The sequence below is a fragment of the Lepidochelys olivacea genome (assembly GCF_965140295.1).
Source record: "Lepidochelys olivacea isolate rLepOli2 genome assembly, chromosome: 1".
Lineage (NCBI taxonomy): Eukaryota > Metazoa > Chordata > Testudines > Cheloniidae > Lepidochelys > Lepidochelys olivacea.
Window position 1 is genome coordinate 207827418 of NC_140411.1, and position 27940 is coordinate 207855357.

The following is a 27940-nucleotide window of genomic DNA, read 5'->3' on the forward strand; positions in this document are numbered from 1 at the left end:
AATTATAGTTTGAAATAGCAGAATGACAGACCTTTAAAATGAAACGTGAAACATGTGCAACCCGTTCCTTTCCTAGCTGCACTTCAACATGTCCTTGAACATTTGCATATGTGAATATTTTGGAGATTGCATATAGAAACATTTGCACCAATTACACTGGAACATAATGTTGTTCTAACAGCCAAAGCACTTCTGGCTGTATAATTTGGAGAAAGCTGAAAGGGAGTGGGAGCTGGAGACCTTTTGGGATAGGACTCATCCCCTCTGAATTAGATCTTTGTGTGAGCTCCAAAAAATCAGGCCAGTTTTCTGCCAGTTGCCCTAATTTATGCATCAAGTTTGAGAATCTGGGAAAAAGATGTAAAATTATTTTAAAAAAATTCCTTTCCATGTATTATTTCTTGAAGGAAGCTGATGCAATGGGAAATCTCCATTTTGATCAGTTTGTGACAGAGGGTATTCTACCCTACAAATCCTTCAGCAGACAAAGGAGGAGGCGGGGAGAGAGTACAGCAGAGGAGGACAACAGCTGCTGGCCACTGAGCCAGAGGGAGATCAATGGCTGGGACTGCTCTTTCCACTAGCATGAGCTGCCTGTGAGTGCAGATTACCTCAGTAAGCAGCCGTTGCATGGAGTTCTTCTCCCCTATCAGCTGGCAGATCTGCTCTTCACTGTACATGGAGAGGAAGCTCTTGCTGGGGCTCGTAAAATATTTTGCCATGTGGCTGATGGTTTGGTGCTGTTCTTCCTCAAAGGCTTTCCACTGCCGGAGCTGTTGAGTGCAAGCACCCATTATATACACATGAAATATATATACACACAGAGAGACAGACAGACAGATGCAGAGAGACACACACACACAAAGAGCAGGGAGAGACAAAGAGAGGGCGTGACACAGACATGCACAGAGACAGAGACAAAGGGGTAAATTCACACACGCGCGCCTTGATCCTCCCCTAACCCCCACCCCTGTGTAGCCTGCCAGAGATAACAGTAACACCACAGTGCAAAGATGTAGTGTAGATTGGACCTACCCACAGCCACATGTCTGAAATAAAGCTTTGCATTGCCTTTGGTTTTGGCTGCTTGTGTAGACACAGTTAGATCCTGCCTGTTCTACAGTCTTTAACAGTGTTGTAAACCAGGGCCCCACTGAGTCAGAAAGAGACAAAGACAATGTCTCTCACACACTTTCTTAATCTTGAATCACGAATGACATGTTGAAAACCAATACCACTCGATATTTGCTTTTTTTCACTGGTGTCAGAATGAAAACCTAGTGCATCCAGGCTCCAGCTGTTCATCTATTTCAGATGAACGACGGAAGAGCAAAACTATTAGGAAAATCAAGCCAATGAAACAAAAGGTGAATTACAAAGCCTGAGCTAGATAAAAAGCTCATGCTCTCAGATAAGCAACAGAATAACTGTGCATGCAGGAACTCTACGATAAATTGCATGGTGCACCTCAATAGCTGGAAATCTGCTCCTCCTTCACTACTTGAAAAGAGATTATTATTTGAATAGCACCAATAGAATGCTAGGCACTTTACAGAGAGGAGCTGCTCCCTGTTTCAAAGAGCTTACAGTCTAGCTAATCAGGCCAATTCCACTGCAGCAACTGATTCCTGACACAGCTGGTCTATCACAGAGCAACTTCCAGCTGTCCCTAGACAAAGTTATTGAGGACATTAGTTCCTGAAGAAGAAACAGGCACCTGAGCTGACCTCACAAAGTCAGGAAGAAATAAAGATGGGAATTATTCACAAATATTTGGGTATAAAATGTAATTACTTGTTATGCTTCAGTTTGCACGTGAATTCTGCTACTGAAAGGAACGTAAGAAGTGCCACCCCTAGTCCATCCAGTCCACTATCTTGTCTCCAACAATGGCAAGTACCAAGGATTTCACAGAAAGGTGAAAGAAACCTTGTAATGGACAATTATGCAATAATTTGCTTATTGCAAAAGTTTCTGCCTAACCCTTGTCAGCAGTTGGCTTTTGCCTTGAAGGATGAGGATTTATACATATCGCAGATAGCAACTGTGGATGTTTTCATTATCAACTTAAATGCCCATCCTTTTAAAATTCTGCTAAGTTCTTGGCCTCAGTGATAACTAGTAGCAGTGAGTTCCATGGGTTAATCATTCAATGGGCTTTTTCTTTAAATGGGCTGTATTAATCCTGTATTATGAGAGTAAAAAGGAGCACCTGATTTACCCTCTCTCTGCACTTCGTTATTTTATGTACTTCTGTTATGATATGGAATCTTAAACAGATATTTTTTTAAAATTGCACTAACTTTAAAAAAAATATTTTTACATACATATAGTGCTGGTGAAAGGCATTGGATCAACAGCCCTGGAGAGTGACTGCCTTTAACCAGAGAACATGAACTACCCAGGCAGCGATAGCAGGTCAACTTTCCCCTATTCCACCCATACCCATGTGCCTCAGCCCTAAACAAAAGGTACCCTCCCTAGGAGTGAAAGGGGAACTCGGTGGTCCATTCAGTGCTTTCCCCTTTGAGACTGCAAGCATCAGTTGTGATGGTGTCTTTTGCGATGTGGTCTGTTGTCCACTAAGGAATTTCTCATGAGATGACCTTTGGCACTACTAACCTAATCCAGATTAAAAGAGACACCCTACAAGAGACAGGCTCTGTGTCCCCTTTAGTTAGATTTTTCTCCTGTCCCAGGAATCTTGCTCAAATGATCAGGTCCCCTCTCCACTTTCTTGATCAATTGCGTTCACAGCAACATATTCTCCTCCTCCTCCTGTTCTTTCTCATCATTTGACCACCAGTGTCCTCATCAGAGCAGGTGGAAGGTAACGATGCAGCATGCACCATACTGAACTGCCAGCCCAGGGAGACAGATTACCCAATCTGCGGAAGGAAGAGAGAGGAGCGAAGGCAGGGTTCACTCAGGTGATTTTATAGGGAGAACTGTCATCTAGTGGTAGAAGATGGAAACTGAAAATCCAAAGTTCCAGGTTATATTCTGGCTCTGACATGAATTTGCTGTGTGGGGTCAGGCAAACTTGCTGCCGCTCACTGTGCTTCCATTTCCCCATCTGTAGAATGGGGCTCACAGACCTCCCCAACCTCCCAGGGGATTGTGAACTTTAATTCATGTTGATGAAGCTCAGGAGTGAAGGCGCTAGAGGAGGGCAAAGCACTATCTGGGTGGATTCTTTAGGGAGTAGCAGATTTTAGTGTTTGAGGCAGAAGAGCCTCAAGGTGGGGAACACAAAGTAAGGTAGCCAAAGTGCCTCACCATCTGGCTGAACAGAACAGAAGGGTATTTGTCGCTCCTCTCTGTAGCTTCCATATTTCACTGAGGACAGAACTGGGCTTGGGGAGTGGTGCAAGTACCAGATGGGAGCAATCATCATGCAGAGCAGGAACGAGTTGTGGGTGGGCAGAAAGAGCAGGAGGTGCTGTAGGTTAGGATTGAGATGTTTTGATGGAGCTGTGTGAGTCTCACAGATGGAGTAGCAGGGGGGCTGCCAGTCAAGATTGAGGGGTGCTGGCAAATGCACTTGCACAGACCCACTCTTTCCGGGGCCTGGTTTAAGGTTTATCTCTGTTCCTCCCTCCCCTGGCTCATTCTCTTGAGCCCTCAACTCCTTAACCAATATAGAAACCAACCACCATCCATTTCTTCTTTTCCCTCTTATTATAGCAACCTGGGGATTGTATCCATTAACACAGACAGACTGTGGCCTAGCACACCAGATTCCTCCTGAAATACACAGGAAGCAATGAACACAGCCCTGTCAATAGCTTTTCTTAAAATAGCTCCTGCTCCTCCCCCTCCCATACTGGAGAGCTGGGCTTTACTATTTGTGTGGAGAAAAGCAGACATCCCAGGGGACAGCAAAACCTACTGTCAGCCCAGGAAGCATCAGAGGCTGCCTGTCTGCATTGCAGCATGCAGGCTCGCTCACTGCCCTGCTTCTCTGGAAGAGGAACACTATGGCAGAGAGAGAGAGAAGGACAAGAGAGACGGAATAGAGGTTGTAAGGTGCTCAGTACTATGGTCATGGGTGTGGTATAAGAACCTCAGCAGAACAGATTAGATTCACCAGCAGTAACCAATCCCGTGGTCCAAGAACATGGGCACAGCAGTCCATTGATGGACCCTTTGCAACCATGTATAGTGCTGAGGTCAGTCTTTCATAGGAGGGCCTCGAAGCATGACCTCTGAAACACCAGTACTCCCTGCAGGGGTACCATATTGACCAAATCCAGTGGCAGTTGGTAGTCACAAGTCTGGGGGTGGCTCCAAGGGCTGCCCCTCCCATCACTGCTTGTCGGGGCAGGGGAGGGGAGAGCAGAGGACTAGTAGGGTGGGGAAAACTGCCAAATTCACCCCTCCCATGTCAGGAAGAGCCCACGGCTACCAGAGAGCTAGAAAAACAGCTAGTGTCTCCTTTGAAGCCACTCGCCCATCTGCTTGCTCCTTTCCCCCTCCACAAACTCCTCTGGTGGCTCCTAGAGCACCCTGGCTTAACTATGGGAGCAGTATGTGGGGAGGTGGTCACCTACCCAGGGGAGAAGCAGATGGGAGTGGCCACTTCTTTTACCAAACCCCATAAATAAGGGGCAGAGCCACAGAGAGGGAAGTGGGAGAGGAGGGGACTAGCAGAGACACCAGGGTACTCTGGGAAGTGGAAGAGGGGTCAGAGCACCAGGAACATGGGGGAAAGGAGGCACCATTAGGGAGTGGGAGGAGACACATAGCTACTAGATTCTTGGGGGTTGACCAGAGGGGCAGAGCTGCTGTGGACTCAGGGATTAAGTAGATGGTGGTGTGAGTTACCCTGGATATTTTGAGGGAGTGGCAGGAGGAATTGGAAGGAAAGTGGCCTTGTGGATTCATGCTTGGAGGCCATGTGGTTACTGTGGTAGTCCAAACTCCCTGGAACCACAGCTTCAAACCCCACCAGGGCTGGCTCAGTTCTTCAGCTTCTGAGCCACATTGGTCCAAACAGGAGAAAGCACTGTCACTTTTTGGGGGTGATATTTTAGTCAATATTTATCAACATTTAATTGAAATAGTATTCAAAAAACTGAAGTATAAGGTTTCATTTGCTGAAAAATAATTGCAGACCTGAGGTCCTGTGCGCTCTGCAGATACCACAGATCCCCAGGAACGTAAGGACGGGGATAAACCCCAAGTTCCTCCCCTAGCCCCTTCTGGAGTGCTGGGCAAACACATTCCAGTCTGGTATGTCCTATAAGGGATTCCTGCATTGTTTTCAGGGCTCAGATTTGGAAGGAAGCAGCAGTACAGCATACCACCTCCTTTCCCAAACCACCACTGTCTCTTCCAGATTCTCAGCTTTCAGTCAAGAAGGAACCAAGCCCAAGGACTCTGGTATAAATGAGTGTAATATAAATGCTTAAAACCAGAGGCCCCAAAACTCATTTCACACAAGCCACTGAGCAGCAAACAGACTGGGAATGATTTTTTAGTTGCTACCACCTTGGTTGAATTGGACTTGATGACCAGCAGTTAAAGATGAAAGGCTCCATATCACAACTCTAGCCTCTGAGTCAGCTGGTGCTTCCTCCCAGACTTTGTGTATTTGTATTGTTCTGCTATCCCAGAAGAAAAAGGGTGAGCATTTCAGAACACATTATCTACGTGTCCTCATATCTGAGGAGACCTTTTAGGCCAGGCCTTTAGAACACAGTTTGTTTCATACCTGTGGAACAAAGATGAAGCAATTGATTGTGGTTGTACAGATGAAGATGCCTCCAGATGTAAAACCAAAGACCAGGTTGTGCCAAGTGTAGAAAAACCAGTTAACTAAAAAAACTGTCCCAGCAGCAAGGAAAACGAGGTTGACCCCAACAATGAGGATCAAGGACTGATTCACTGGTGGAGCGCTGACATGATCTGTCAGACCAGCCAGGTATGTCCCATATATCAACAGGATGCTCTGGAATCAGAAAATAGGGATAAGGGGTTTGGTTTAGGAGAAGAGGTTTTACAGATTTCCAAAGTGTGGAAAATTACTGTATGTCACAGTCTTTCCCCCAACCCATACTGAGCCAATGAAGCTCAGATACATTCAGTGCAATTCTAATTAACCCTCTTTGATCTATAATGCAGAAATTCAGTTTGATATGGTAGCTCAGCAGCAAATACTCAGCATGTTGCTGCAGGTCAGAATTGAGGTGTATAAGCAGAGCTGGATGGAGACAGGGGCAAGACTGGAATAACAGGGGGTGCTGCAGGTCAAGATGAGGGGCTTGGGGTGTGGGAGGGGCTTGAGCAGAGGGTTGGGTTGCGGGGGGGTGTTAGTAGAATTATGAGGGGGGAGCCCAGAATTAGATTGACCCAAAAGCCCTCACATTTTTACATTATTTTTAAAAATATATATTAGCTTACAAGGCAGGTGTCGGGGGGGGACGGGACGGGACAGGACTTGGATCCGTTCTGGGCGCCACCAAAAATTACACAAATCTGCCACCCCTGCATGCAGTCGATTGGCACTCTGTCCACAGAACAGGGATAGTGACAGTGCAAACTACCTCCTCGCAATGCCTTGTAATAAGCATCAGCCTGCAGGGAGGCTGGATGCTCATCAGCCTGGAGAGTCCATCTTTATGGGCAAGAAGGTGAGTTCAGCTTCCTTAGGCCAGGGGTTCTCAAACTTTTGTACTGGTGACCCCTTTCACACAGCACGCCTCTGAGAGTGACCCCCCTTCTAAATTAAAAACACTTTCTTATATATTTAACACCATTATGAATGCTGGAGGCAAAGCGGGTTTGGGGTGGAGGCTGACAGCTCACGACCCCCCATGTAATAGCCTCGCAACCTCCTGAGGAGTCCCGACTCCCAGTTTGAGAACCCCTGGCACAGACCATGACTTCTGGTGGCCTCTCTGCTGGGACTGCCAGCTAGTTCAGTTCTGGCGGTGCTTCTCTGATGTTGATGTCCGTCTCACTAGGAACTGGACCGAGACTCAAATTCATTTCATACACACCGTCAAGCAGACATCGCACTATCACAGGTTTCTGCCACTAGCCACCTGAGAACTCGTGACAAAAAGGTGAAAAGCTCTATAGCCAATTTCTAATCCCCTGAGCCAGAATAGGCTGCCATCAATGTCCCATTTAAAACTATGTATCTGTCCTGGCAACAATATCCAGGGGACAGATTAAGGTATCCTGTGGTAAACTAGGATGTTGCTCTAATGGAACAAGCACAGGACAGATTCAAAACTCCTGGGTTCTAGAAAGGGCTTTGCTACTGATTCTATGTGCAACCTTGGGCACGTCAATCCGTTTCTGTGCCTGTAAAATGGGGATAGAATACTGAACTGCCTCCCAAGGGGTTGAGAATGTTAATGCCCTTGAAGATAAAGAGTGACATATGTACACAAAGGGACTGATTCTGTTCTCACTTACATTAGTGTAAATCAGGCTTAATTTCAGGGAAGACAATGGAGCTACATGGGTGTGAAACCCTGCAAATGAGACCAGAGTCAGGCTCAGGGTATTATTAAATATGAGCAGTTGGCATCAGGAAAGAAAATATTTTATTTTTAAAAGCAAGAACAGTAAGAGTTCATAGAGGCCACGGCTGTAAAGATAATCTCTCTGGATTTGGGGAAAATTTAATACAGAACAGGAGCAAAGTAGCTGATGATGATCAACACATATCATATCAAGGAGAGCAGCCAAGTAATTGCTTATATATTGTGTACTTAAGGGACTTGCATATAGAAGCCAATCAGACTGTCAATGGGATTTTGGATCATCAATCCCTTTTGAATATGAGATTAAGGCTATGTCTACACTGAACTTTCGTCGTTACAATTTTTGTCCCTCAGGAGAAAACTACCCCCCTGAACAACAAAAAGCGCCGGTGTGGACAGCGCTTTGTCAGCAGGAGCCACACTCCTGGCGATGAAGCTACTGCCCCTCATTTGGGGTGGTTTTATTTTGTTGCTGGGAGAGCTCTCTCCCGGTGACAAAGAGCAGCTACACTGCACATTTTCCAATGCAGCAGCCTAAGGCTAGACATAGCCTAAGGATACCTTGATCTAAATTCGTAAACACCTCAGCAATGTCTAAATACTTTTTTAAAATCTGGGCCTTGGATGCCTTCACTTTCCCCACCCGTAAAATGGGGTTAATGGTATCTTTGTAAAACCCTTTGAGGTCTACAAAGGAAAAGTCCTATGTAAGAACTAAAATCTTGTCTACACAGGGAAATTTACCACTGTAATAAAATTGATGTATCAGTCCTACTACCTGAGAGGCACTCTTATTCTGCAATAGGAATGGCCACACAGGAAGTCAAACCAGTATAACTACAGCAGTATAATTAAACTGGTATGACTATGTTAGTAAGTTTCCCCATATAGACAAAACCTAAATGTTTATTATTAATACAGTTCTGCCGCACAGGCTCAGGGTCCCGTACCCTAGATGTGCAGTTTATCTGTGTGCTGGATTGTAGTCTATGGGTTCATGGAGGTAGTGGGTTTTAAGGAGAGGTCTGAATGAGGTGAGAGAAGTTGCTTTGCAAACAAAGAGAGAGAGAGATGGTTCCAAGCATACAGGTTGGAAAGAAGAAAGAAAGCATGAAAATGAGACTGGGAGAAAGATACAAAGGGGACTTTTGTGAGGGAGGCTTGGCAGGGGAGGTGGGCAACAGGGGAAGAGAACACAGAAGCAGAATTGGATGGGAATGGGAAGAACCTTCAAGATGAGCATGAGAACCTTGAATTTGAAGGTGAGAGGCAGCCAGGAAAGGAAGTAAAATGGCCAGAGTATTAGGGGAGGAAGAGAATTTTAGCAGCAGCAGCTAGACTGGAGGGAGGTGAGGTGAGATGAGACACGGGGATGAATAGAGAAGTTACATACCTTAAACCCTAAAATGAGACTGAGCCAAAGTTCAGAGTAGAGAGACGCGCAGAACTGCATCCTACCCACCGAACAGGTCATGCCCTTGTCAGTCACCTGGGAGGCAGTCAGAACACAGGAATGAAGGCTCCTGCTCCAGCCCATAAGGATGGACAAACAGACAAGTGGATATATGGTTTAGGGGGTGTCTAAGCACAAATTTCAAAGTGGAAAAGTGAAAGCTTGTCTGACGACTGGGAAAGTGCAATTGAGAGCAGAGAATTCAAGGAAGAAAGATACCCAGCTTCGGTATTCATCTACCAACATGCTCATTAAGCCTCAGTTTTCAAATTTCTCTGCACCTGCCACAGACTCTCCAGTCTTCCATGCTGGAGAGCTGCAGAATCCAGGTCATGCTCCCTGCAGAGTAGACAGGGCATTGGTTAGAACTTATAATGGTAGCAAATCAAAGCTCTGGAACCAGATCCTCCTGTCCAGCTTCAGGCATGTTTGGCTGGAACTCCGCAAATGGCATCTGTCTCCATAAGGGTCCAAACCTAACCCCAGTTTACAACACCTCAGACCTTTGAGGAAGGTCAGCTCCAAACTTTGCGGCTTAGGAACTTTTCTAAAACAAACCCTTCCATCTTTCATGCCTGCAGAGGTCTGCTGGGCTGAATCATAGCATGACATAGACACAACGGTGCAGTGTTCAGCCTCCTGCTATTGTCCTCTTACCCTCAGGGATGCGGTGAAGCTTTGGAAACACTGAACTGGATCAGAGAAAATCCATGTTGTGAGCAGCATGGCATCCGCCAGCACCAGCCCCACCACCATCACCAGCAGCTGGAGGTCTTTGATGATCTGCAACTCACAGAAGGCCAGTGTTATGGTTCAGGGATGAGCTGCAAACCTGTGACCTCTCTGTCTCTTTGTGGGCTCTTTCAAATGACAGGTCTATACCTGCCCCTTCCCCCATAGTGGAATCCCACAATTCACCCCATTGATTTAAAACGGACCATTTTTGACAGCGCCTCCTGTTTCTCGACCATATTATGTACAGCAGGTCCAACTTGGTATTGCTCCTGCTCTAGAATCCTCTCTCAGAGCAGTGACCAACCGGTAAATACAGTGACAGAGAACCGCGTGTTCCAAAACAGAGCATGGTCTATTTATCCATAGGGACATCCCAAGCAGAAAGAAAAAAGGTTAAAAATAACAAAAGCGGATATATGCATATTGTCTTACCTCAGCTTGGCCTTACCTGCACGTTTAGGTAGGCCCCCCATTTATCGTGGGGCCCCAGCACCTGGAGACCATGTTACAGTCAGTCTCCCAACAGACCCCCTGTCTCTCCTTTCCTCTGAGGCTCAGGTTTTTAACTGCTTCAAATCTTGTTGTTTGAAAGGCCCCATCTCAAAGCCCCTGGGATTTCAAGCTGGAGACTAACCTCAGGCTGCAGGACTAGCCAAATCCCAATTTGTAAACTTCAAAGGCATTATCTCCTCCCTTGTATGTGCACCCAGTAGCCTTTGGTACATGCAGTCCAAAGTTAGCTCAAACTGATTTAGCGCCTTCGTTCCCCTTTACACAGCAGCAAAATAACCCCCAAGTCCACACAGATATATAGATAACATTCGTAAAAATCAATACAGATAACTCCCACATTCTTCACAGTCAGCATGCCCCCTTTTCTCCTGTGCTGCACAGAGGTGTTCAGAATCCTCCCCCAGCAGAAAGAGGGTCTGCTCCAGCCCTTCCTGAAGTGCCTGCACCGGGAGAAGGGAGTCTGGAATATTTGCTGACATTTGTTTCACTTGTTTTTATATTAAAAATAACTAGAAAAACCAGAAATGGCTCTGAACAAAAACCCTGGTCGAAACAGCTCAGAACTACAGGTGTGATTGGAGATCCAAACCCAGATCCAGAACGAAATCTCACAAAGGGCTTTCTCTCTTTCCGGAGCTGATCCAAATCCCTGGATATGACTCTTTCTCTACACTCCCAAAAATTAGAATTGTTCCAAATCCAGATCTAAATTCTGAAGCTTGGATTCTTCATCATTAAAACAAAGTTTGGGAACAAGATCCGGATGTTTGAGCTTAGGGCCTCACCCCAGTGGTGCTGAAAACTAAGTGCCAGGCCACCAACCTAGAGACTGAGCTCTGGACACTAGATGACCAGGGCTCAGAAGTTGATTGTGGTCTCCTGGTATCTTTTTCCAGAGAGTGCACTCTGGAAAAGACACTTGATTTACATTCCCACCCCCAGAGGATACATCAGCAATGCCCTGCAATAGGGCTGGTTGGAGAATTCTGTTATAAAGAAACTTCAGTCCGAGCCAGGGAAGGTAGGGCACCCAGAGGTCTTTGCTTAAAGGACAGTTGAAAATATTTTTATTCTACCTACCATGAACTGAGCTCGGGCTTGGGGTTTCTCCAGCAGCAGAAACTGGCAATTTCGTAAGACACCGAAATCTGCCGTGGGCATGCTGGAAAAAGCTGGTACTAAGTATCTGGTGGCATTAGCTGCTGAATCCAAAACTCATGCCCTCGCACGTAAATGAAACAGGAGATGATTTGCAGATATTTTTTGTTTTGTAAGAGATATATTTTCTTCTTTCTTAAAATACTTGTGTGAGAATTGAGTGCTGGTAAAAGGAGCCAGCCCAACACTCCTGGAGACTGGCAACCTCTATCCACAGCATGAGCAGAAAGCATGAGTAGCAGCAAGGCAAACTTCCTTCATTCAATGCTTCACTGAAGAAGACCCCTCTAGGAGTGAGAAGGGAGTTCTGTCTCCATGAACTCACTGATGTGTGATTAACAAGAAGAGGACCTACTAATGGCAATCCTGCTGGTGGGTTTTGTGATGAGGACATTTGGACAGTGTAAGAAACCATCCACTCATTTCACAAAGGGACCAGTGATTACTACCAGATGGGCATGCCCCACCTGGCAGGAGAACAAATGCACTAGATAAGTAAGGTATCTAAACTCCTCCTCCCTCTCTGTTCTACGGGCCTGATTCTCCACTGTCTTGCTGCTCCTGTCATTTCCACTATTCTGATTTGGTAGCATTTTATCCCTGCTTTTCACCGGTGTAAATGACTGCCCCAGGCAGTGGGGAATGAGTCCCGGTCTAGCCAGGTTTTGCTCTGTGCCTGTGATGCTAGTATCTAAGTGCCTGAAGCTCTATATCCCACTGTCGGTCCCTGTGTGTCCCCACATTCCCCGTTCTGTCTCATTTCAAGCTCTGAAAGTGGGGACACGGACCCTGGACTTCAGGAAAGCAGACTTTGACTCCCTCAGGGAACGGATGGCCAGGATCCCCTGGGGGACTAACTTGAAGGGGAAAGGAGTCCAGGAGAGCTGGCTGTATTTCAAGGAATCCCTGTTGAGGTTACAGGGACAAACCATCCCATTGAGTCGAAAGAATAGTAAATATGGCAGGCGACCAGCTTGGCTTAATGGTGAAATCCTAGCAGATCTTAAACATAAAAAAGAAGCTTACAAGAAGTGGAAGGTTGGACATATGACCAGGGAAAAGTATAAAAATATTGCTCGGGCATGTAGGAATGATATCAGGAGGGCCAAATCGCACCTGGAGCTGCAGCTAGCCAGAGATGTCAAGAGTAACAAGAAGGGTTTCTTCAGGTATGTTGGCAACAAGAAGAAAGCCAAGGAATGTGTGGGCCCCTTACTGAATGAGGGAGGCAACCTAGTGACAGAGGATGTGGAAAAAACTAATGTACTCAATGCTTTTTTTGCCTCTGTTTTCACTAACAAGGTCAGCTCCCAGACTGCTGCGCTGGGCATCACAAAATGGGGAAGAGATGGCCAGCCCTCTGTGGAGATAGAGGTGGTTAGGGACTATTTAGAAAAGCTGGATGTGCACAAGTCCATGGGGCCGGACGAGTTGCATCCGAGAGTGCTGAAGGAATTGGCGGCTGTGATTGCAGAGCCATTGGCCATTATCTTTGAAAACTCGTGGCGAACCGGGGAAGTCCCGGATGACTGGAAAAAGGCTAATGTAGTGCCAATCTTTAAAAAAGGGAAGAAGGAGGATCCTGGGAACTACAGGCCAGTCAGCCTCACCTCAGTCCCTGGAAAAATCATGGAGCAGGTCCTCAAAGAATCAATCCTGAAGCACTTGCATGAGAGGAAAGTGATCAGGAACAGCCAGCATGGATTCACCAAGGGAAGGTCATGCCTGACTAATCTAATCACCTTTTATGATGAGATTACTGGTTCTGTGGATGAAGGGAAAGCAGTGGATGTATTGTTTCTTGACTTTAGCAAAGCTTTTGACACGGTCTCCCACAGTATTCTTGTCAGCAAGTTAAGGAAGTATGGGCTGGATGAATGCACTATAAGGTGGGTAGAAAGCTGGATAGATTGTCGGGCTCAACGGGTAGTGATCAATGGCTCCATGTCTAGTTGGCAGCCGGTATCAAGTGGAGTGCCCAAGGGTCGGTCCTGGGGCCGGTTTTGTTCAATATCTTCATAAATGATCTGGAGGATGGTGTGGATTGCACTCTCAGCAAATTTGCGGATGATACTAAACTGGGAGGAGTGGTAGATACGCTGGAGGGGAGGGATAGGATACAGAAGGACCTAGACAAATTGGAGGATTGGGCCAAAAGAAATCTGATGAGGTTCAATAAGGATAAGTGCAGAGTCCTGCACTTAGGACGGAAGAACCCAATGCACAGCTACAGACTAGGGACCGAATGGCTAGGCAGCAGTTCTGCGGAAAAGGACCTAGGGGTGACAGTGGACGAGAAGCTGGATATGAGTCAGCAGTGTGCCCTTGTTGCCAAGAAGGCCAATGGCATTTTGGGATGTATAAGTAGGGGCATAGTGAGCAGATCGAGGGACGTGATCGTTCCCCTCTATTCGACATTGGTGAGGCCTCATCTGGAGTACTGTGTCCAGTTTTGGGCCCCACACTACAAGAAGGATGTGGATAAATTGGAGAGAGTCCAGCGAAGGGCAACAAAAATGATTAGGGGTCTAGAACACATGAGTTATGAGGAGAGGCTGAGGGAGCTGGGCTTGTTTAGCCTGCAGAAGAGAAGAATGAGGGGGGATTTGATAGCTGCTTTCAACTACCTGAAAGGGGGTTCCAAAGAGGATGGCTCTAGACTGTTCTCAATGGTAGCGGATGACAGAACGAGGAGTAATGGTCTCAAGTTGCAGTGGGGGAGGTTTAGATTGGATATTAGGAAAAACTTTTTCACTAAGAGGGTGGTGAAACACTGGAATGCGTTGCCTAGGGAGGTGGTGGAGTCTCCTTCCTTAGAGGTTTTTAAGGTCAGGCTTGACAAAGCCCTGGCTGGGATGATTTAACTGGGAATTGGTCCTGCTTCGAGCAGGGGGTTGGACTAGATGACCTTCTGGGGTCCCTTCCAACCCTGATATTCTATGATTCTATGATTCATCCACAGTCGGCAAATGATTCATGGACCTTGTAGAGCTTGATTTTTGTCAAGCATTTCCCTTTGCTTCTCAGTGCAGCCCATGTGGAGAGCCCCAGCACCTCACAGGTGAGGAGCCTCTGTGTTCCAGTGCACAGGGCATGTGCTGCGAGAACTTACCACCCTCTTTTCTGGACCGCGCTGTGTGAACACTTTGTACAGCCGCCAGCTTTTCCCTAGGATGGGCCCAAAGACCAGGGAGCTTCCAACACACAGCAAGCAGAGTCGCACCTGCAGACAGGAGGCAAAGAGTGAGAGATGGGATTGGAGGTCCCTGTTACAAGGCAGTGAAACCCAGCAATTACAAATAGCACTTTTCCTGCGGGGCTTCCACATTGCTCCCAAGGGAGCTCTGCCCCCTTCCCAGGCCAAATGGTGTTCCAAACATGCATAGAAACGGAAGGAAAACTAGTAAATAGAGACCCCATATCTGCCAGCCAGCCCATGCCTGGGAGACAGAAAACTCTGGGCTGAGGAACTCCAGTCAAACCTAGTACAGAAGGCCTCCCAGTCAGGACACCACAGTGGGCAGAGGCCTTCCATCCTCAGGAATTCCCAATTTAAAAAAAAAAAAAAAAGACACCACTTTAATAGCAAAGCTGCTGCCCAAAGAGCTCATGTTATTGGACAGGACCACAGGGCTGGGAGGTGGCACTAGTCACCCTGGGGCGGGGGCTGTGCCCAGAGTCACTGTCAGGAGCAGCTACCAGCCACCCAGCATGCGTATCTGAGGCAGAACAAGCCAGGAGCAGACTATGAGGATGCAATCCCTTCCTTTTCTGCCAGTTTGTGGAGGAACCAAAGGCTGTTTACTCCTTGGGGAATTCTGCACCAAAAAAATTAAAAATTCTGCGCACAATATTTTAAAATTCTGCAAAATTCTGCGCATTTTATCAAAATAACACTATATAATCATGCCGGTTTCAATTATTTTGGTAATTTATTTCAAAATTCCTGTCAGCAAGTTATGTCTGTAACAACACAGACACACACAAAAATTCCTTCAGGAGCAGAGTTAAAGAAACCCCTATGTCGACCTAGTTCCTGTTTCTCTGCTCCCTCCCCGCAGAGCCCAATCATGAAGCACCCCTGCAGCCTAAACACCTGCACTCGCAGAGCCCAGGAATCCAGAAGGAGAAACAGCCTGATCCTTCAGGGCATGCTGAGAACTGCAGCTGCTGGGAACCCTCCAGCTCTCCCCACCCCGGCAGCGTCTTCTATTTGCAAGCTGGGCTTGGTCAGATCCAGCAGCCCCTAGTGGCAGCCAGAAGCTCTACAGCCCATTTCTGTGTGTGTGTGGGGCGGGGGGAAGGAACTTCTGCACGCACATTAATTTCTGCGTAAATTCTGCATGCTCAGTGGCAAAGAATTCCCTCAAGAGTAACTGTTAGAGGAGCAAACAGACCAAAGCAGCACAAGAGTGACTGAAACACATACATGACTTGAGCACCAATAAAGCTGTAGCTGGCACCACCTCCAATTACCTTCATCCAGGTGACTGAACACGACCTCCCTGCCTCTTACTCTCTCCACAGTGTTTGCCTTCTCCGAGAGCTGGATGTTCTTTCTCTCTGCAGTGCTCCCATCTCCACCCCCACACACACTCACCTCCTTTGCTCTGCGCTGAGTCCCTAGCTGGTAGGGGCCATACCCAGGGCAGAAATCAGGAATTAATTAGGCAGAGTGTAGTTTTGATGAAGATTTCCAAGTGATATTTGTGCCCAAGATATTGTGCCCGTTCTCTTGCTGCCCGTGGTCCCTGTGCTATATATAGATAACTAACTACTATGAGTTTTTACATACCCTCTGTACCACTCCTTTAAAAGTGCAGGAGTCTGCTTGCCTGTCTGCAGGAGCAGCTGCTACACAAACTGTGCTCTCTCCTGAAGACCTTACTTATGTTCTCTCTTGTTTAGTTGTTTGCTCTCAGTCTAATAGTAGAGTCCATTCAGACTGGAAGCATCTTTGCATATATGAAAATACAAGCTCAACACAGTGCACAAGGCAGCCAGGACAGGGAGACTGTCACAGTTCAGCAGGGGTGGTGTGTACATTAAAAACCTTTCCTGGCAAATCACGAACACAATCAACCCACCTGGTTCACTTCACTCACCTGAATAAGCATTTCCATTGAGGATCCAGAAAACAAACTCTGCTCTGGAATCCCGAAGAGGTAAGCGCTAGTGTAAGTCAAGCCACTGCCCAGCAGTGTCACAATGTTCAGATTGGGGCTGGACATCTTCACAATTCTCCAGGGAACAAAGCAAGCGAGGGGGTGACAGTTAATGAAAGGGGAGTTTACACAACAGATAGAGACTAGCCTCCCACACAGCATTATTATATACCAGCAAGGGGCTAGGCCTCTTACCTGGCTACTGATATCCACAGGGGCTGCCTCTGGGAAATAGCCTCCTATGCACCAGTTGAACTTCTGCACTAGGAACTCTGCCATCTGTCTATCTGTGGTTCTTCTAGGGTTGCCAACTTCTAGGTCTGAGCACCTCAAAATCTTTAATCTATCCATCCTGAGAACACCCTGTGAGGTAGGGCAGTGATATTATCCCCTTTTTATAGATAGGGAACTGAGGAACAGAAAGATTAAGTGATTTGCCCAAGGTCACACGTGAAGTCTCTGGTAGAGCAAGGAATTGAACCTAGCCCTCCTAAGTGCTAAACTAGGGCCCTAACCACTGGACAACCCTCCGCCTGTCATAGAATGACAGAAGTTGGAGATAGACAATCCCTATTAGATCATCCAGTCCATCTCCAGGGGCAGTGCAGGACTGTCCCTGGTTGTACATGTTCTGTTCTATTCTATACTATGTAGGTTCTTATACCACCCTCATCACCATAGTTTCTGAGCATGTCTAGTACTTTCTCCAGTCCAGTTTTATATGTCCCAACTGATGGCATTCACCCCTTCCCTAGAGGAGATTATTCCATAGTTTAATACAACTCATATCCAGAAAGTTTCCTTCAATATTTAGCCTACAGTTCCTCCTCCTTCATTTCATCCCATTACTCTTAATTGTACACAGGGATCAAACCATAAATAACTCCTCTCCATCCCTGGTGCTCCCACCCTTCAGATCTTTGCAGATTATTAATGTGTTCCCCTCTTTAGTCACCACAGTCTAATCAGACAGACTTAGCTCCTTTCATCTCACTTTATAACTCAGTGCCTTCAGCCCCCAGATCATTTTTATTGCTCTTCTCTGAACTCTCTCCAGATAACATGGAGCCCAGAATTAAACATAATATTCCAGGTGTTTCCACCCCACTCTCTTCCTCAGAGCTCCACTCCAGCAGGGTTTAGGACAGAGGTTCTCAAACTGAGGTCCACAGACCACCAGTGGTCTGCGAGCTCCATTCAGGTGGTCCACGGATATTTCCTTCTAAGGTACACACCTGGGCGGCCGCACACAAGAAAATGAAAGGTCTAATTAGTGGAGTCACACAGGTGTGACTCCACTAATTAGGAGCCTGGACCCTGGAGAAGACGCACATGTAAGGTGAGGTGGTGGCCTTGGGGGGAATAGGGGGTAGGTGGGAGGGGGAAGTGGGATGAGAAGAGGGGGTGGGGGGAGTTTGGGATGTGCAGGGCTGCGGCAGCCAGAGAAAGAGGTGACTTTCCCCAGCTCTAGGGCTGCGGCTGCCAGGGAGAGACGGTCCTCCTTCCCAGCCTCAGCTCTGTGGCTGCTGTGGCAGGGGAGAGAGGGACAGACTCACCTCCTTCCCAGCACAGCTTGGTTGCTGATGCGGTGCGGGAGACCCCCCTCCTTCCCAGCCCCAGCTCAGGAGCTGCTGTGGCGGGGGAGAGAGGGCACATCAATCGCATTAGAAAGGTAAGACTACTGATATTAAAATATGACTTGTGTGCTTTTATTTGTAGAACAAAAAAAGTTAATTATTATTATTGTTTTTTTTATATAGTGCTTTTATCCAAAGCGCTTTACAATAGTTAGCTAACAGTACAAACAACATTTGGAAAGATCATTAGGTGGTCCGCCGAGACCCTCACCAATTTTCAAGTGGTCCGTGAAAAAAAAAAGTTTGAGAACCACTGGTTTAGGATAATAGCCAGGCCACCTCCTCTAGCTGCATATGGGGTATTCCCTCTGCTTTCCTAGGCTCACCAGTTACATAGAATCATAGAATATCAGGGTTGGAAGGGACCTCAGGAGGTCATCTATTCCAACTCCCTGCTCAAAGCAGGACCAATCCCCAACTATTTATTTGCAAGAAGGCAAATAAATATTGTGCATTTGTTCCAGTTCCACGGTGAGAACATTCTCAGAAGGTTTGTAAGTAATTCTGTAATCAATTTAGATTGCTACAGAATTCAGTACTGCTCTACCATATAAACCCGTGCCAGGTGGTATACTGGTCTAATACACTGCAGTGCCCTAGATAAAATGCAACCTATATCCAAACCACGAATGGTCTTGTGTCATGAAGGAAACCTGGATGTCAAGGGAAACCATGCCTCACCAATCTAGTAGAATTCTTTGAGGGGGGTCAACGAACAGGTGGACAAGGGTGATCCAAGGGATATAGTGTACTTGGACTTTCAGAAAGCCTCAGACAAGGTCCTTCACCAGAGGCTTTTAAGTAAACTAAGCAGTCATGGTATAAGAGAGAAGGTCCTCTCATGGATCAGTAACTGGTTAAAAGACAGGAAACAAAGGGTAGAAATAAATGGTCAGTTTTCAGAATGGAGAGAGGTAAACAGTGGTGTTCTCCAGGGATCTGTACTGGGACCTGTGTTGTTCAACATAATCATCAATGATCTGGGAAAAGGGGTTAACTGTGAAGTGGCAAAGTTTGCAGATACAAACTTACTCAGGATAGTTAAGTACAAAGCAGACTGTGAAGAATTACAAAGGAATCTCACAAAACTGGGTTATTGGGCTACAAAATAGCAGATGAAATTCAATGTTGATAAATGCAAAGTAATACATATTGGAATACATAATCCCAACAAACAATGGGGTCTTAGTTAGCCTTTAGTACTCAAGAAAGAGATCTTGGCATCATTGTGGATAGTTCTCTGAAAACATCCACTCGATGTGCAGCAGCAGTCAAAAAAGCAGACAGAATGTTAGGAACCATTCGGAAAGGGATAGATAACATGCCAGAAAATATCATAATACCACTCCATAAATATGTGATATGCCCACACCTTGAATACTGTGTGCCAATCTGGTCGCCCCATCTCACAAAAGATATAATATTAGAAGTGGAAAAAGTATGGAGAAGAGCAACAATAATGATTAAGGGTATGGAATCGCTTCCATGTAGGGAGAGATTAAAAAGACTGGAACTGTTCAGCTTGGAAAAAAAGACAACTAAAGGGGGATATGATAGAGGTCTATAAAATCATGACTGGTATGGAGCAAGCAAATAAGGAAGTGTTATTTACTTCTTCACATAACACAAGAACCAGGGGTCACCCAATTAAATTAATAGGCAGCAAGTTTAGAACAAACAAAAGGAAGTACTTCTTCACCTAATGAGGAGTCAACTTGTGGAACTCATTGCCAGGGGATGTTGTGAAGGCCAAAATTATAACTGGGCTCAAAAAAGAATTAAATAAGTTCATGGAGGACAGGTCCATCAATGGCTATTAGCCGAGATACTCCGGGGTGCAACCCCATGCTCTGGGATTCCTTAAGCCTCTGACTGCCAGATGCTGGGACTGGACACCAGGGGACTGATCAACTAGTGATTGTCCTGGTCTGTTCATTCCCTCTGAAGAATCTGGTATTTGCCACTGTTGGAGGACAGGATACTGGGCTAGATGGACCATTGGTCTGACCTACTTTGGCCATTCTTATATTTTGTATGGTTTGAAACTAGGATGTCTTCACTCCCTTAGATGCATGGCTTGAAGTGATGCCCTCAGACTCTGAGGTGAAGGTGGGAATCACCTCTCTTTCGTCCCACCTCTGCTGACTGCTCTGCTAAGGATCACCAATGGCGACCTCAGAGATGGTGGTGTGAGCGGTCACCCCAGCCAAAGGGAGAAACAGGATGGAGCACCTTCACTCCTTGGCTGCCACTCACATCAATACTTAGGAACATAAGTGATGCAACAGCAGATCAGGCCTATGGTCGGCTTGTCCAGTAGCTCATCTCCCTACCCTACAAAGTCAGACCCACAGTCCATGTCATTCTGTCTCCAGCTGTCTCCACGCTGGATGCGACAGAGGTAGGTAGGACCCGCATAACTGCCCCTAATGGTCCAATTCTATCCCAGAGGGGTAATGCCTCCCAGACCCCCAGCTGATGATCAGCTTATGGTGGGGAGCAGAAGGAATGAGAGCCCTGGAAATTGTTCTCCTAGCTAGTGTGAAACTTCCATAATGGAGGATGGAACCAAACAATGCGTCACTCACCTGTTCTTCCTGACGTGAATTGTGAAGACAAGAAAGAAAAGAGCCAGCAGGACTCCACCGGTGAGGAAGGTCCACACAACTCCCAGGAGGGCAGCCGAGAAGGAGGGGAAGGTCTTACTGCTGCTGTCGTAGGCCGTCTGAGAGAAGGCAAAGGGTGGAGACTGTAGGTGTGGAGGGAAATCTGGGGGGTTCCCAGAAGAGAAGTGGCCGCCTTGTAAAAAATGCCACGACCGCTGGCACTGACTGATGCCTTGTCGGCAGTCTCAGCACTGGCACCAGAGACCGAATGGGCCACGGAAGCTGAAATCCCATCTCACCCTTACAGGCAGCCCTCCCAGTACAAGGCACGCTGGCAGGGGAGGTGTGTGCGTAGGGGAGCCGCTTGCCTGCCCTGCTGCTGCCTGCTGTATGGATACAGACTTCACTCTGCAAGTCTCTCAGTCTGGCACTTTTCACCCCTCCCCAACTGAGGTCTGCCGCCTTTCACCATCCACTGAACTTGCACACTCAGTTTGTGATTAAATACAGTAATGGAGGGAAATCCCATTCACATCTGAACTCATCTTTCCCTTCACCAAGTCCTCTGCCTCCATGGCCCAATATTAGAACCTGTACAGATGCCTTGGGCCAATGTGACCAATCTTTCATTTTCTCCACTATCTTTCAGAGGAGTCCAATGTATCATAGGAGAAGGGCTTCATGTTCCCTTAGCCCCCAGCACCACCACAAGGGGGCAAGACACTGCACCTTTCTGCCAGCCAGGCCTTCTAGAAGTATGATGCACACAGCCAGGCGTCCAAGGGGAGCCAGGCTTTCACCATGCCCCTATTGTGTAATCAAGCGGGTTGATTTCATCATGAGCAGAGCTGCCAGCAGGTGCAGAGAAGTTGCAGGGGAAGGTGAATGCTTTTTCAAAAGGGTTACCCACAAATACCCCCGTACACACCCAGGCTTCATCCCACACCCTGACCAGCTGTTCTTGGAGGGAGAACAGCTGAAAACCAGCCTTGAGGGTTTGGTGGCACTAGCTGGGTCACAAAGGAGGGCTACCCATTGCAAGGAGCAAGTCCAGTTCTGACCCACCTAAACTGTTGTGGGAAAACCCCTGCCCTGATTCCCCAGCATGCAGATGCTACACACCTCATCTTCTCCAGTTCCTCAGCAAACTGCCGAGTCAGGACACACTGGGGAGCAGAAGAGGTGAGTTAGGATCTCAACTCCTTAAGGTTCAGACAAGGAACTGATGGGAACCAGAGGAGGTGGCAGAGGATAGCAGTCAGGAGTGCCCATCAGGCCGGGAATGGCAGTGGGAGGGGATCAGGTTATAGTGCTTTTCAAGCAGGGAGAGGGGTGCTACCAGGGGGCTGGAGAAGGCAGGAAGGACAAAGAGATGGGGATGAGTATTGGCTGGGTGGGTGCCTAAAAAACCAAAAGCCAAACAAGCCAATCAGGGTAACTTCTGAGGACATGGGAAGGAGGAGCAGGATTGTGAAGCTTGACTAGCTATGGCCAGATTGTGACTACTGGGCCTTGGTGTGCTTTGGATGGGGAGCAGGGGAGCCAGGAAGAACTGTGCAGTCACAAAAGAAGGAAAGGCCCTGGCCTCCCCTCCTCTTGTGCCCCACGGGGCACCAGCTGGGAGCAGTCTCTGAGCTCAGGAGATTAGAGGGAGTGCAACTGCACTTGGGCCCTGCACGTGGGGCACAGGGCAAGAGGGAGGCTTCCTACTTTTCTCTCTTGTGCTCCCAGGCAAGGCTTCGTAAAGTGCTTTGAATATGAGAAGTGCCAGCCCAGCACAAAGGACTATTACTAGTAACTGTCCAGTTAAAAAGCACATAGAAACACTGCTTCTCTCTAGTGGCGTGTGACAAATGACACTGTCACTTATCAGGAGGAAACGAATGGACTTTTCACCATTGATGCTGTTTCTCCCTTTCTGTACTGCAGGGGGCTTGTCTACACCTACAGCGCTGCACCGGTGCAGCTGTGCTGCTGTAGCACTTTAGTGGAGACACTACTACGCCGGCGGGAGAGCTTCTCCCATCAGGGTACTTAATCCAGCTTTGCGAGAGGTGGTAGCTATGGAAGCTCTCCCGTCGGCATAGCGCTGTCAACACCAGGGGTGAGGTCGGTATAACTGTGTTTCTCAAGAGGGTGGATTTTTCACATCCCGGAGCGACGCAGTTATACTGATGTAAGCGTGTAGTGTAGACTTGGCCTCAGTTTGAACAGTGATGCTACTCTGGCTATAGCTCCATTGGCTGGTGCTTCTCAATATTACATACAAGGAAGTTTAAATTAAAAAAAAAATCTGATTGCAATTTGAAAAACAAATCATTAAAATATCCTTATTTTAAATGTGTAAACTGACCCCACTTTAAAACAAAACAAAAGCAACCCTCTATGTTAGATGAAAAGTTACAGTCCCAATCAGTATTCCTTAAATGGAATTATTTGTGTATATCATACGTATAGTCTGTTACTGAGATCTTAAAACAGTTTTTACATTTATTGAAATGACACTTCAGTTCTCCTCTAAAAGATACCAGGGGAACAATGAAAACCAGGACACAGCAAAGAAAGGGAGCTGAAGCTATACCTTCTTGTGCATTGCCAGCAGACTTGTTTATTAAATTCCTGTTAGTTACACATGTGCAAACTCATTGAAGGCAACAGGAGTGCAGAGATGTAACTAAGAACCCTATATAACCTGTAGAATCTTCATTCCTGGGGATAACACGTGAGAAGGAAAGAGCCCAGCTTGACTCTCAGGTCCCTGAGTTTATTTGTGGTTAGAACAAAAATCCTTTTATTTTGAAACTGGGCACATTTGATCTGGAGACATCAGGAGACAAACATGGAGCCCAGAATAACATTTTTACAGGGTCACTTCTGAGAGTAGAATCGCACCTTGAAAAAGACTCCAAAAATAGCATGGGGAGGGTCCCAGATTCCAGATCGCATGTGCTTAGTTTGCAAGGCAGAAGACTATTTTTCCAGCTGCTGCTGTCACAAACTCTCCCCCAGGGATCTGAGAATGAGGCTTGGCTTTTTCTACCTCTTTCAGCATCACTAGAAATAAACATTTTTTGCTGAGACCTTAGCCACCCAATTATACACAAGGCAGACATGCTCAGGTCACTCCTCCATAGCTGCAGTCCATTCTGCCTCCTAGGGCTAACAGGAGTAAACACTGGCTTGGAGCAATAAAACCAGCATTTACTATTAAAAAAATATCCAGGGGACAGATCTGTGAACTGAGAAGCTTCACATAGTCACTTTCTGGGCCATAGCTGCACTTTGGCCCCAATCCCTGGCTACAGCACAGGAGCACACAGGAAGATCAAAATTGACTTTATGTCACCATTGCGCTCTCCTGATCCTAGGCCAGCTGTGTACAAAGCTGGTCCCCCTACACAAATCAGAGCAGTCTGAAAGCTGCTCTAATTTGTGCCAGCTGTCAGAGGCCCCAAGAGGCTGATATAGCAGCTAGGGATCAGTGGGAGGCCATGACACTCAGTCCTTGCCCTCCACACTGGCTGCAGGGACGAGGAGAGGAGGGCAGAGTAGCCATGACACAGGCTTGATGCTACTGACAGACCCCCCTACACTGGCATGATCCTCCCATGGCCTTTTGCACCAGCTTTAGGACAGCTTTGTTCCAGCAGCATGGTGAAAAGTGACTTGTATCAATAATGTAGGGATGAAAGATGCTGGTAGCACCCACCTCCTGATGTTACTGTACTTCACAGAGTGGTTTGTTGCTGATGGAGAGCTGCCATCAGTCCATCCATGAGTCATCCCCTTTCCCCTCTGGGCTATGCCTGAAGCCCAGAGGCCACTCTGGACACAGGCAAGCTGGGCAGCTGCCTAGGGTGGCAGATTTCTAAATGAACACTTTGGCTGTGTCTACACTACAGACCTTACAACAGCAGAGTTTTACCACTGCAGCTGCGCCGCTGTACTGTCTCCCAGGTAGCCGCTCTATGCCAATGGGAGAGAACTCTCCCACCAGCATAATTAAACCACCTCCAAGGAGTGGCAGTAGATCTGTGGGCAGGAGAGTGTCTCCCGCCCAACATAGCTCTGTCCACACCAGTGCTGTTGTCGGTGAAACTTATGTCAGACGGGGGTGTGTGTGTGTTTATTTCACACCCCTGACCAAAAAAAGTTTTACCGACAAAAGTGTTAGTGTAGACCAAAATCTTAATTAGTGCATGGCAAGCTGGGGTGTGAATCTACCCCACCCAGACTAACTGTCCATGCAGACCCTGCAGATGCGCGTTAACAGTTTCTTAATGCACTTTGATCTCCTCCTCTCTGAAACAGGGACTAGATCAAAGTGCATTAATGACTGTGCAGAAGCCCTGGCATGGAGCACACAGCTGGAGGGCCCAGCCCAGCAGTAGCTGGGCCTGGCTGTGAGCTGCTGCTGGTCTCTCCCCAGGCAAGCTCGAGGATGAGGGGCCCTCCAGGGCAGGAGGCAATCAGGTATGTGACACCCCATGTCCCCCATCTGTCCCTTGTCCCTCCCCCCATACTACCCACTCCCCAGCTGTCCCCTACTTCACCCCACGTCCTAATCCCCTCTGTCCTAGCCTTCCTGGCCCCATCTCTCCCCCTATCCTAGCCCATCTACTCTCCCAAGGTTCTGCCCCCACATCTACCTTCCACCTCATCTGCCCCTGATGCCTTGAGGTCTGCCCCCTCAGTCATTCCCCTTCCCCAGGGTCCTGTCCCACTGTGCCCTGCCGCCCTCCCAACCCTATCTGTCCTGGGATGCTCCCCTCCAAGCCACTCGCCCCATTCTCTAGTATCCTGCCCCATCTGCCCCGTGACCTATCCCCCACGCTATCTGCCCCATGATCTACTCCCTGGCCCTGTTTTCCTAGCCCCCCTTCTTCCCTCTGTGTCCTACTCCCCTAGCCCTTTTGTCCCCCTGGTATGTCCTGAACCCCACCCCATCTGTCCCATGTCCTGGCCCCCATCCCCACCCCCTGTCCAGACTCCAGTCCCCCTGTATTATCCCCCATTGTTCCACCCATGTATTGAATAGCTACCCTCCCCCCCAGCCTCACATCAGGATGGCTTCCCCCCCCGATCTGGTGCAGCTCCCCTGGCATTTTGGATTGACACCCAGAGGGGTACACTCGAGATGGGGGACCAGAGCTGAATGGAGATGGGGAACAGATGGAGCCGTACACTGCGAGTGCTCTTGGGGCTAGATCCCTAATGCAGGGTGGGGCTGGGCAGGGCTGCTGGCCCTTAGGGTTGGTGGAGCCCAGTGGGGGTCCTTCCAGAGCAGCCTGTTTATGGAGGAGCATGCTGCTATAAGGGAGTAGTGGGGGTGGAGGTCATAGTGATGTTCTGCCTAGGGCAGCAGATTGTCTTGAGCAGCCCCTGACTGAAGCATGGCTGCAAACTCTATCTCAGGAACCAGCTGGGGAAGCCTAGCACTGCTGTTCCTCTCCTCCACACACACACCAAAAACAATCCTGGCTCTGTTGGAGGTCCCAGGGCTCTGAACTCTGGGAGAGCATTTCAGTGGCAGGTGAGTGGAGTATAACTCATGGCCCAGACAGGGGAATATTAGTTGTAATAAAGCAGCCAGAGCTAGGGGAGCCAAAGAGCTTTAATCTTCTAATTAAGGGTCAGCGTGGGGGCTAGCACGGGGTTCAGTAGAAGGCCAAGTGGCATTCATGCCCAGCTGGGCCCACGTGAACGCTGACAGGCACACAGACAGCAGCTCCAGACTGGCAACAGTGGCTTACATTCTTCTTCCAAAATTATATCAAAATAGACTTAGCCAACTAAGACCATTCCTGTGTCATCCCCAAGAGCTCAATGACTTACGGGGCAGGGGAGGGGTGGTACAATCTATTATGGGCTTTGGCTTTTAATTAAATCCCTCTTTATTAATATTTGACAGGCACTTTGAAGTTCCAGGGAAGGTGGGAGGTCAAGGGGACGGAACGTCATTTCTGTTCCACACTCACATTAGCTCACTGGGAAAGATTCTTTCAAATTCCTTGGCTGTTTCCCCAGGCTGATTCCTTACACTCTACCCGCCAAGCTTTTACCCAGACAAGTTTTAAAGACCATAAGTATTGGGGTTTCCTTCCTTTCCCTTGGGAGACTGCTCCACAAACCAAGAGTCCTTACTCCCAGTGGGGAGAAGTTTCCCCTAGGAAGTTTTCTAATGTGCTCCTCCTCCTCAGAGGCCGCCCCCAAACTCATTCCTCTGCGTAGAACCTGGCATTCAAGGTCAGAGCAGCCCAGTCCCCATCTTGGTACGTACAATCGTTATCGTGCAGAGATCCCGCAGGGTCCTCTGCCTCCGTGCCTGGCTGTTCCAACTGGAGTAGCTGTCACACAAGTCAGAGCAGTTGAATCCAGGCTCCATAGCACATCCTTAGTCTTCATTCAGCCCTGTTTTCTGGGCAGCGGGAAAGCAGTCAGTCCTGCAGTGGAAGGCAGGCCAACACTGGGCCAAGTTCCTCCAGCAGCTCACGTTTTTCCAGTGACAATAACAACCTTAAAAAGAACAGGAGGACTTGTGGCACCTTAGAGACTAACAAATTTATTAGAGCACAAGCTTTTGTGAGCTACAGCTCACTTCATCGGATGCACAGAATGGAACATATAGTAAGATATATATATATATATACACATACAGATAAGTTGGAAGTTGCCATACAAACTGTGAGAGGCTAATTAGTTAAGATGAGCTATTATCAGCAGGAGAAAAAAAAACAACTTTTGTAGTGATAATCAAGACAGTTGACAAGAAGGTGTGAGGATACTTAACTTAAGGAAATAGATTCAATGTGTGTAATGACCCAGCCACTCCCAGTCTCTATTCAAACCCAAGTTAATGGTATCTAGTTTGCATATTAATTCAAGCTCAGCAGTTTCTCCTTGGAGTCTGTTTTTGAAGCTTTTCTGTTGCAAACTTGCCACCCTTAAATCTTTTACTGAGTGGCCAGAGAGGTTGAAGTGTTCTCCTACCGGTTTTTGAATGTTATGATTCCTGATGTCAGATTCTGTGGGTTAGTATGTTGTTCAGAGATGTGTTGAAAATATTGTTTGAGTCGGAGACGTTGAAAGTAGGATTCTAGGTCACCACAGAACTGTATCATGCTCGTGGGCCCGGAGGGACAAAAGGAGAGGCCCCGAGATAGGACAGACTCTT

The 27940-nt window shown here is 47.5% G+C and overlaps 1 protein-coding gene across 5 annotated transcripts in view; it reads right to left on the reverse strand.

Annotated features, from left to right (window-relative positions):
• The window catches only part of GPR156 (G protein-coupled receptor 156), a 66657-nt gene that overhangs the window by 5449 nt on the left and 33268 nt on the right, over window positions 1–27940 (reverse strand). For 3 of the 5 annotated variants that reach the window (XM_084647718.1, XM_084647717.1, XM_084647719.1), the window contains 8 exons: window positions 27047–27282; window positions 20749–20885; window positions 16464–16599; window positions 14471–14581; window positions 9610–9735; window positions 8893–8988; window positions 5717–5953; window positions 612–773 (listed from right to left, as the gene is read on the reverse strand). In XM_084647718.1, coding sequence (XP_084503844.1) covers window positions 612–773; window positions 5717–5953; window positions 8893–8988; window positions 9610–9735; window positions 14471–14581; window positions 16464–16599; window positions 20749–20885; window positions 27047–27151 — 1110 coding nt within the window. In that variant the 5' untranslated portion in view covers window positions 27152–27282. The remainder of the gene's footprint in view (window positions 1–611; window positions 774–5716; window positions 5954–8892; window positions 8989–9609; window positions 9736–14470; window positions 14582–16463; window positions 16600–20748; window positions 20886–27046; window positions 27283–27940) is intronic. The other 2 variants (XM_084647720.1, XM_084647721.1) reach the window with 2 other exon arrangements.